Here is a 10112-nt window from a genome sequence, read left to right on the forward strand (position 1 = left end):
GTCTTTTTAAAAATATGGTAATGTATCTACAACATAACATTTCCCGTTTAATCATTTTCAGCATACAGTTTAGGGGTGTTAATTATATTCACAATATCGTGGTGCCTTCACCACCATCCATTCCCAAAACTGTCACCCTAAACAGAAACTCTGTACCCATTAAGCACCCCACTCCCCATTAGCTGTGCCTTGTCAGTTTGTCTTTGCCCTGGGTAAGAATCGAACGTGGGAGGGGCTGAGGGGCTGTGGGGAAGTGGAGGCAGCAGGCATGCTGGGGGAGGAAGTGGAGACAGGAAGGACACCCAGGGTTAGAGATGTGCCACGAGGCGGCCTGCCCGAGCTGTGTGTTGGAGAAACTAGGGTAATTTGATCTCCTTTATGACCTTGTCTTATCATGCATTTGCTGTTCTCTGGGCCTTGTTTTCCCCATCTGGACACGGAAGGGGGTAGGTTTCCAGGGCTGCCTGCAGCTTTGTTGAGAATGGAACCCATCAGATGAGGCTGGAGACTCTGACCGTATTCTCTCCGTGGCACCCTCTGCTTGTTCTCACAGCTCTCCACGCCTCCCGCCTCTCGCACTCGGAGCCCCCCTCGTCCACCCCATCGCCAGCCCTCAGTGTGGAGAGCCTGTCGTCCGAGGGCCCTAGCCAGACTCCCAGTGGGGAACTTCTAGAGCCACCTGCTGTGCCCAAGAGCTCCTCAGAGCCAGCTGTCCATGCCTCTGGCACCCCCAGCACCTCTGCCAGCCTCTCCGCCAACTCCTCCCTGTCCTCCTCTGGGGACCTGGGTCAGCCCAGCACGGACTGGACACCTCAAGCTAGCTCTGGCCTTGCCACCAATATTGGGGGCAGCCCAAGTCCCCAGCCGGCCAAGCCCTGCAGTGGCACTGCCCCCACCCCACTTCTTTTGGTTGGAGACAGGGGCCCTGTGCCTTCCCCTGGAACCTCGTCCCCCCAGCTGCAGGTAAAGGTGAGTGCTCCTTACACTCCCGTTGAAGGGTGCTGTCCTGTCTAGGGGATGTGGTCTCACTCAGGCCACCCATCTCTGCTGGGCCCATGACTGCTCTAGTGTCTTAGCTGTGTCCATCTACCCATTCACCACTCTGCTTATTGAGGCACAAACAGATCTATCCACCCTTCTATCTGTCTGCCCACCGCCCACCGCCCACCCATCTGTCCACCTATCTACCCTCTGGCTGCCCATGGAGTCAGGTGTTTATGTGTTCAGGCCCATTTACCTGCTGACCACCAGGTACTTTCTCCTGGGGCTCAGCCCCCACTCGCCACACAGCATCTGTCTACCCTGCTATGCACGAGGCTCTTTGTCAGCCACACCCTGGGCCCAACTGCATCCAGACCCTGTCCTTGTCCTCCAGTTCTCGTAGCCTGCTGAGGGAATCAGGCGAAAGTGATTGTCTCCCAGGCCATCTAGAGGAATGGCAATCTTGGGAGCCCAGAGGGCAGGAAATAACTGTCTTCCTGGGGTCATTTTCCTTCACCAGAGCCCTCGGTCTCCCCGCCTGTAAGATGGGGCCGCTGGCTTTCACTGAGGCCCTCTTTTGTGCAGAGCCAGGCCTGGACTCCGAGGAGATGGGGATGTAGTGGTCTCTACCCTCAAGGCATTCATAGCCAGGTCAGGGAGGGGTCCTGAAGTGACCATAGAGGTAGGAATCAGCCTCGACAGGCGGAAGGGCCCAGAGACCTGCCTTTATTGACTGTGCCTTTTGTTTGCCAGGCTGGGGGGCTGTTTACAGAGGCAAGCAGAACACAGCCCCCTGGCCACGGGGCCCGTCTCCAGATCCCCTCCCAGCCCCTGCTGAACTCCGTCCTCTCTCTGGTGTGGACCTGGGCGTGAGAGGGGTCGGGCTTGGCTCCCATGCCAGGGTGCTCATTTTCCACGGGAGTTTTTGAGGTTGTCTGCTCATTTGTTCGTCTGCCCCAGGCCAAGAACCTGGGAGTCCCCAGGGGTCACGCCATCCCTGTGAGCACCCAGTTCATGAAGGGGCCTCTTGCAGCCATAGCCCCTTTGGGTGACCTGGTTCTAATGGGCCACTTCTACCCCCCACTCAACAGCCCTCTGAGTGCCCAAGGCTCTCCTGGCTGCTGGGCAGAGAGTGGCAGGCAGGCTGAGCTGGGGCAGCCGTAACCGTTCATGTGGTCTAATCGCTGCTAGGCCAGACCTGCCTGTGCCACAGGCACTGTACCGTGAGCTTTTCATACATCAATTTCGTGACCTGTGTGCTAATCCCTGCTTTGCCACCCACATGCTGTGTGACCTGGAGAAGGCCCTGTCCCTTCTCTGGACCTCAGGGTCCCATTGATAGGAGGGGCTGAGCAGCACCCAGAAGACCCAGAGTCCTTGGGTGGCAGGAGGCAGGGGTGTGGGCCAGCTTCAGACTCCTCCCACACCCCCTTCCTCCCTTTTAAACACCTGTTTCCTGTTCTGGGGCTTTGTGAAGGATTTGGTTTGAAGAAGGGGTTCTGTGGCTGAGCAAAGGCTGGGCTTCCACGAGGCTGGAAGTCAGTCTGGTACTCAGGCTGGTCCAGGGACTTCTGGCTGTTGGCTCTGCTGTGCTCGTGCAGGGGGTGGGACAGAGTCCTAAGTGGATTTCCTTCTGGGGCACCCCAAGTGCCCCCTAACCCCAAGATTAGGAGAGAATCGCAGAGGCAGTGGGAGCAGGAGACAGGGATCTTGGGTGGGCCACACTGGTCCCAGCCCACTGGGTGGTGCTGCCCTGTGGAAATAATGTCCTGTCTCCCTGCTGAACCCAGACTCAGGCCCTGGCACTTTCCCTGTTTAGATATCCCAGAGCAGCTACTAGTCTGAAAGACTCTCCCTGAGCTGGCTCAGGTGAGGCCAGCAGGGCACCCCCTCCCTTCCCCAGCTCCTGAGAGAAAGCTGGGTAAACACTTGGGAACACTACACCGCCTCCAATGAGGCCTCTTTAAGGGGCCCATGGTGACGCCTGTTTCCAGTGAGCTGGGGAAAGTGGCTAGAAAACACTGACGTGGCCCATGTGGCAAGCAGGGTCCTGCTGGGCCCGTGGTGGGGCTGCCTCCTGTGCTGGCTGCAGGGAGGGCAGGAGTCTTCCCAGACAGACGGAGACACAGGGCCGGGCTTGAGTGTGCGTGGGGTGATTTTTGTTCCCTGAGTCTGCAGTGAATGCGGTCTTTCTTGGGCTGGGCGGGAGCTCCCCCTCGTCTCCATCTGCTGGCCAGCTGGAGGCTGGGGTTCCTGCTCTCCTATTTCCTGGCTGGTTGACTCTGGGTGAGGAGCTTTGCCTCTCTGAGCCTTAGCGTCCCTGTGGGGCAAAATAAACCAGGTGGCTGCCCAGGCCCCAAAACAGATTATCACCTCGTTTTGGGACCTTGGGAACTGTGTGACTGTGAGCAAATTACTGAACTGCTCTGAATTGTGAGTTCACTTGGCTGGGAAATGGGCATGACAATCTCCACTCTGTAGGTCGTTACGAGGATTAGCTATGAATAATGTGGAAAAAAAAACATTCAGTGCAGCAATAGGCATGGGGAGGTACTCTGGAAATGTCTGTGCCATTTGTGTCCGAATAATGGAGGTTCTCTCTCTGCCTGGGCCCTCCCCTCCCGGCACCCCCACCCCCCACAAGGTGAGCCCTTGCCCTTGGGTCCAGGCCTGCTTTCCCCATGCCCAGCATCAGGCTGCCCAGGTCTTTACTGCCCCCAGCCCAGACACCCTCTATTCTGTCTCCCTGCCTTTAGTCTTCCTGCAAGGAGAATCCTTTTAACCGGAAGGGATCCCCCGCAGCCTCCCCGACCACAAAGAAAGCCGCCAAGGGATCCAAGCCCGCAAGGCCGCCTGCCCCAGGACACGGCTTCCCACTCATCAAACGCAAGGTACCAGCCTAGAGTCCCCAGGGACCCGGCTGCCCTGGATCCGGACAGGAGCCTCAGGCTTCCCCTGGGACTCTCCGAGGGGATGGACAGTGGCCCACAGTTCAAAAAGGGCCTCTTGAAGTGCCCAACTGGAAGCTTTAGCTCACCAGAGGGGTTTAGAGTAGACCAGCCTCCTGAGAGCAGTGGGATGGTGTATTTAAATTGTTACTTTTAATAGTTTGAGTACCAAGGCATGCATATGATAGGCTTCTACTTAAACAGCCTAGAGGGTTCTCCAGTTTATCTCTCTAGTATGGTCACACTCTCACTGTGACATACTATCTGGAGTTGCAGGGAAGGGGGAGGAGTTTCCATTGGGGAAAAGGATGGTCCCTGTTGGCGCTGGGACCAGTGGCATGGGGGCTTGTGGCTATCCTCCCACCAACCCCTTCCCCACCCTGGGATCCTGGCATGTGGCCACGCTGGGCTGTGGGGAGGGTGTGGGCTAGAAGGATGGGTGAAGTTCCTAGCAATAGCTTGAGCTGCAGGTGGGCAGGCCCGGAGGAGGTCAGCTGTCCTGTAGGTGACCAGGGTGCTGTTGGGCAGGTTCAGGCGGACCAGTACATCCCTGAGGAAGACATCCATGGGGAGATGGACACTATTGAGCGCCAGCTGGATGCACTTGAACACCGTGGAGTGCTGCTGGAGGAGAAGCTGCGTGGTGGTGTGAATGGTGTGGGACCTGCTGGTATGGGCCTGGTGGACTGGGCAGGGGTGGGGGGGCTGCACCATGGAACAGGGCCATGCCCGGGGAGGGCGTCATCCGGCCCCAGCTCTCAGTGGGTGTCTGTCCGGCCTGCAGAGGGCTGTGAGGATGACATGCTGGTGGACTGGTTCAAGCTCATCCACGAGAAGCACTTGCTGGTGCGGCGCGAGTCTGAGCTCATCTATGTGTGAGTCTTTGCCCCTCTCCTGGCCCCCAGGCTTCCCTTCCCAGGATGCACACAGCTTAGAACTGAGCCTCTCCCAGGTCTTCCCTTGTCACCGACAGGGCAGGGCAGGACAGTGTTCGAATCGAGGCAGGATTGGTAATGGTCAGTTTATCCCCACCCTCTAGCTTCAAGCAGCAGAATCTGGAGCGGCGCCAGGCCGACGTGGAGTATGATCTCCGGTGCCTTCTCAACAAGCCTGGTGAGTGCAGCCCCGGGACCCAGCCAGGAGGTTCCAGTTCTCTCCCTCCTGGCTGAGTTGTGGATGGACAGAGCCACAGTAGGAGAGGCACAGGCAGACTCAGGGCCAGAGGAGGAGGGGGCCAGGACGTGCTGGCTGAGTCATCTCCAAGGATGGCAGGGATTGTAGCGGGTGAAAATGGGCTCCCCACCATGCAGTCTGGGGGCACGGCCCAGATAGCGAGGGGTGACGGGGATATGGGCTCTCAGGAGCAGACTCGTCCACTGGGGGCTCCTCTCTCCAGAGGTGTAGTGTGGGCAGGTCAGTGGGGGGAGCTGCTCAGGCCCCAGGTGAGTGGGAGGCTGCAGGTACTTGTCCAGGGGCCAGATATGATGGGGTTCTACCAGGAGGGGAGGGATGGTCGAAGGTCCCCTGACAGCAGGGCTTAGAGTGACTGAGAGGCAGGGCTCAAAATGACAGTGGGCCTATGGGAGGGGCTAGACTGGGAGCCAGACAGGCCTGGGTCCTGCCACTGACTTTACTGTGTGACTCAGTCAGGTATCTTGGCCTCCCTGAGCCTCTGTGACTGCACATGAGATAGGAATGAAGAAACCCACCCCATAACAGATGTGGAAATGCTACCTTTGAGGGACTGACGGCTGGTGGTTATTGTGTGGCGAGTTGGGATCTGATAAGGGAGGGCTTCCTCTGTATCCCGTGGCTGCCACATGACATGAACCACATGTGGGCAGAGTGAGGCTGCGGGGAGCCAGGGTTTAGACCACTTCCTGTGGCCTGGGCACAGCACTCCTGCATGGCTTACCTCGTTTCAGCCTCATGCCAACCCTGGGCTGTAGGTAATGGTCGTTCCCATGAGGAAACGGAGGCCCAGAGAGCTGGAGAGACTTGCTGGTGGTGGTGGATCTGGGCTTCAGTCCAGGTCTGTGACCTGCACACAGGTCTGTGACCTGCTCCTCTTGCCTGCTGGAGCAGTGGCCCGGCCTCTCTATTGCCTGGGGGACTTGGGAGGCTGGATGCCACTCAGAGCCTTCTCTGGGGAAGCCACGGAAGGCCCAGCCTTCTGCCTCTATTGAGCCACTCCCTAGTCTCTGGGAAGCTGGGTTCTGGCAACTGCTCAGAGGGAGCCGCAGTGACACCCTGTGGCTAGAGTGGGTGTAACACCTGTGCACCCCTGGCCAGCCTGGCCCTGGGCTTATGGCATTTCATCTCTGGTCCCTTGTGTGATGGCAACACATCGTGGGCTTCTGATCCTATCCTGGACATCACTCTTTGGGGTGAGACTAGTTTATAAGGGCCCACAAAATGGCAAAAGTGCTGTAGCTTGTGTGATGTTGGACAAGGACTTTACTCCTAGAGCCTCAGTTTCCCCACATGTAGATTAGGGACAATAATTACTCAGGTCACAGATTTAGGAAGTCACAAAGTGGGATTTGAGCATGTGGGTGACTCTGTAGCCTCTGTTCTATGCCCAGAACTCTATTGGGCCCCCTGATCCTGAATTTTGACAAGGGGAGGCAGTAAGGGAATGGGGCTGAGGGGGCCCCAGGATGTTTTACTTTGAGACAGGGAGGCCTGTGGTGGCAGATGTTGTAGAGGGAAGGCCAAGTATGGGCACCTGACCCCTGAGCCAAGGTAAGGTGGCCCCTGAGGATGGTCCTGGGGGATGGCTTCAGGGCTGGGAGTGGGGAGGAGGCAGAGTGACAGCAGCTGTGCGTGGCTCCCTATCCTAAGTGTCCCCTCTGTTCTGTCTTCCATGGCCTTGGATGAATGTCCCAATATGCCATTTGGGTCACTCTGCTCCTGCATGAGGACCCCTGGGTTTCCCTGTTGTCACCCCACCCCATCCCACTGGCCTCAGCCTTGCTGTCCAACCTGACTTTGGAGACTCTCTGCAGTCCCAGCAGAAATCCTGTATCCCCTGAGAAACCACCTAGTAAACATGTTGAGTGAACATAAGGAACCTTTTGGTATGCATTGTTCCAAATGTATGGTCTCAGTTCTTAGGACAAGTTCTGTGACTGTTCCCCTGTTTCCCGCCCTTCAATTTGAGTCCTCTTGAAGGATTTTTCTATTTTTTTTTTATATGTAGCCTGGTATCCTTGGTCTAACAATCTTCATTTCCCCAGAAACCTGTAACTTCCACCCTTCCAGGACCCTCCTTTCTGATCTCATGTATCTAGCACGGGCCGGCCTGCAGCCTGCACGTAGCACTTAGGCGGTGGTTGCGGGCCTTCCAGTGAAGGCAGGAGGGTTTTCCTGCCGTTCATGCTCCTGACTTTTCTCCCGGGCAGAAAAGGACTGGACGGATGAAGACCGGGTTCGGGAGAAGGTGCTGATGCAGGAACTTGTGACCCTCATTGAGCAGCGCAATGCCATTGTCAACTGCCTGGACGAGGACCGGCAAAGGTGACATGGCTGGGGGAGAGGAAGGGCCCAGGACAGACCCTGGGCCACAGGTGGGGCAGCTCCCTGGCAGAGCCTACAGCTTGGTCCTACACCACAGTATTGGGCCAGCCCTGCCCTCCTGGATAGTGAGCCCAGAACATGCCTCGCTCAACCACGTGTGGATTTGGAAGCTGGAAGGGCCTTGGAGATGATCTAGTTCTCCTTCCTGTGGGATACTCAGCTTCCCTTTCTCATTTCAGAGAGGAAGAGGAGGACAAGATGTTGGAAGCTATGATCAAGAAGAAGGGTGAGGCTCCTCCTGGGGACACACACACTTAGACTGTTTGTGATCAGCTTGGGGGTTGCAGGATGTGGGGGCAGGCTAGACAAAGGTTGGAGTGGGCTCTAGAGCCAACAGTTAGGAAGTCTTGGCCCAGGTCCTCTGGATGGGTGTGGGGATGGCCTGAGGCCCATGGAAAGGAGTGTGGTGGACAGGGAGCATTTTCTCAAGGTGGGTGTGCCTAAAGCTATCCTTTCCTCTTGGAGATCTTCAGCTGGGCCTGGTGGGTCTGTGGGCCCAAACAGCAGTGCCTACAGGGACATAAAATAGTGGCTGGAATGGTTAAAAGAGAAGACCTGTGTTTTGATCTTGGTTCTATCAGTGAATTATTTTGTGGCCTTGTGGTTAAGTCCAGACTCTGGAGTCAGACCACTTGGACTCCATTCGCAGCTCTGCCACTTATTAGCTGGATAACTTTGAGCCAGCCACTTCACCCCTCCAGGCTTCACTTTCCTTATATGTAAAATAGGGATGAGACTGTACCTGCCTCACAGGTGTGTGCAGAGGGTTACCTGAGATAGGCAGAAAACAGAGAGCTCAGTTGGTGTTAGTCCATTTCAAAGGACCACATTCTCCTCATCTATGAAATGAGGAGCTTGGACAGCTGGTTTCTGAGGTTTCTTCTAGCTCTGACAGTGAATGTTTGTACTGTCTTGGTCTCAGTAACTCACAGAACTGTGAGCACCAACCCAGACGAATCGAGCCTTTTACAGATCAGTTTACTCAGGCCATGTGTCATGCTTATCTCCTGATCCTTGTCAGAACACTTGGAGAGGGTTATGGCCCTATTCTATAGATGAAGAAATGGAGGCTCAGAGGTGAAGTGACTTGTCCAAGGTGCTACCTGGGGGGAGGTGGGGCCGAGGTTGAGCCCTGTTGATGGTACTCCCATACCTTTGTCACTGGTCTCCCGGCCTGCCAGGCGAGATTTCCCTCCTGTCTTTTGTTCAGTGCTTCCCTTTCCTTCATGCAGAGTTCCAGAAGGAGGCTGTACCCGAGGGCAAGAAGAAGGGGAAGTTCAAGACCATGAAGATGTTGAAGATGCTGGGAAACAAGCGTGAGACCAAGAGCAAGTCCCCTGGGGACAAGAGCTGACAGCAAGGGAGCCAGCCGGAGACTGCTACCAACTCCCTGCCCAGCCTGGGTTGTGCTCTGCTGTGGGGGGCACCCTGCTTCCCTTCAGGATCAGGCGAGAGGAGAGATAAATTACAGGAGGAGGCCTCTAGGCGATGGCCTCTTCCTCCTCAGGGTCCTCTGGCTAGTCTGGGCCAAAGAGTTTTCTTCCTTCTTTTTTGGGCCTACGCAGCTGTGGCTCAGCCCTGCCTAGCGTAGTTCTGAGGACTCCAGAGGCTGTGACTGACCCAAGGAGCAAGCAGGGTGCCAGGAGGGGCAGCGGCTGAGCGTGCTCGCCCTCTTACCCCTCCCAGCCACCACTGTGATGGGGCATTTTTAGTCCCTCTTCCCTTCTGTACTGAATCCAGGTGGGAGACTTAGCTGCCCTTCCCACCCACGGGTCACGGCAGACCTCTGTGGCCTAGTCTCTTGCCTCTAGGCCAGCCAGTGGGGCTGCTTCTTCTTCCTGCCCCAGCCCTGGCTCTAACTCCCTGTCTTCCTTTCCAGTGCAGGTCCCCCAGCCTGTGAAACTCCAGTTCCTCCTCACTCAGGAGCTCTATTTATGAAGTCCCTAATTTAGTGTGAGTTACTTCCTGAGTAGTCTGTGCTTGGTCCTCAGACACGAATGGGCCTCTCTCCAAGTCTGGAGATGCTTCCTGCATCTCTCACTATTCCATAGGAATCCTCCCTCTCCAAGCCTCAGGGCTGTAATGGCCATGCTGGGGTAGGTAGGTGCACCCACTCCCCCACCTCCCATAAACCAACCCCCCCAGGGCTTGAGTCCCCCAGCGAGGGCCTTTGGGCGGCAGGCTGGATTTCAGTTTCTGTTCCAGTTTCTGATCACCAGTCTAGGGAGTGTGCCCTTTGAGTAGGTGCTAATCCTGGGTCTTTAACCCACTGTAGTCTGATACGTAGTTTAGAGCTCAGGTCTAGGATAGCAGGCCTCGTTCCTATCTGTGGTCATGGCTGGCTGTTCTTCACACTTGTGTGGTCAGCTCTCTCCCCAGTGCATTCACTACCGCGGGACTGGTCGTGGGAGAGGACGAGCCTATGGGGCCAACCCCCTGTACCCCAGACAATGTGCCCAACAGCCCTTGGTCAAAGCACTGTTGGTATAAGCTATCCTCTGGGACACCTCTCGGACTCCCTTCCCTCAACATGCCTCTGGGAAAAGATCGCACTGTATTACCCGTGAGGATTTTCCTCACCAACAATAAATGGAGACCACGTCA

General features: G+C 56.4%; 1 protein-coding gene across 4 annotated transcripts in view; it reads left to right on the top strand.

The window, feature by feature from the left end:
* The window catches only part of MICALL1 (MICAL like 1), a 27658-nt gene extending 17546 nt beyond the window's left edge, over window positions 1–10112 (top strand). For all 4 annotated transcript variants that reach the window (XM_077168785.1, XM_077168784.1, XM_077168787.1 and 1 more), the window contains exons 9-16: window positions 554–969; window positions 3738–3872; window positions 4458–4599; window positions 4714–4804; window positions 4969–5042; window positions 7334–7448; window positions 7688–7734; window positions 8741–10112. In XM_077168785.1, the coding sequence (XP_077024900.1) occupies window positions 554–969; window positions 3738–3872; window positions 4458–4599; window positions 4714–4804; window positions 4969–5042; window positions 7334–7448; window positions 7688–7734; window positions 8741–8862 (1142 nt within the window). In that variant the 3' untranslated portion in view covers window positions 8863–10112. The remainder of the gene's footprint in view (window positions 1–553; window positions 970–3737; window positions 3873–4457; window positions 4600–4713; window positions 4805–4968; window positions 5043–7333; window positions 7449–7687; window positions 7735–8740) is intronic.

Source organism: Tamandua tetradactyla, chromosome 7, assembly GCF_023851605.1.
Source record: "Tamandua tetradactyla isolate mTamTet1 chromosome 7, mTamTet1.pri, whole genome shotgun sequence".
In the NCBI taxonomy this organism is placed as follows: domain Eukaryota; kingdom Metazoa; phylum Chordata; class Mammalia; order Pilosa; family Myrmecophagidae; genus Tamandua; species Tamandua tetradactyla.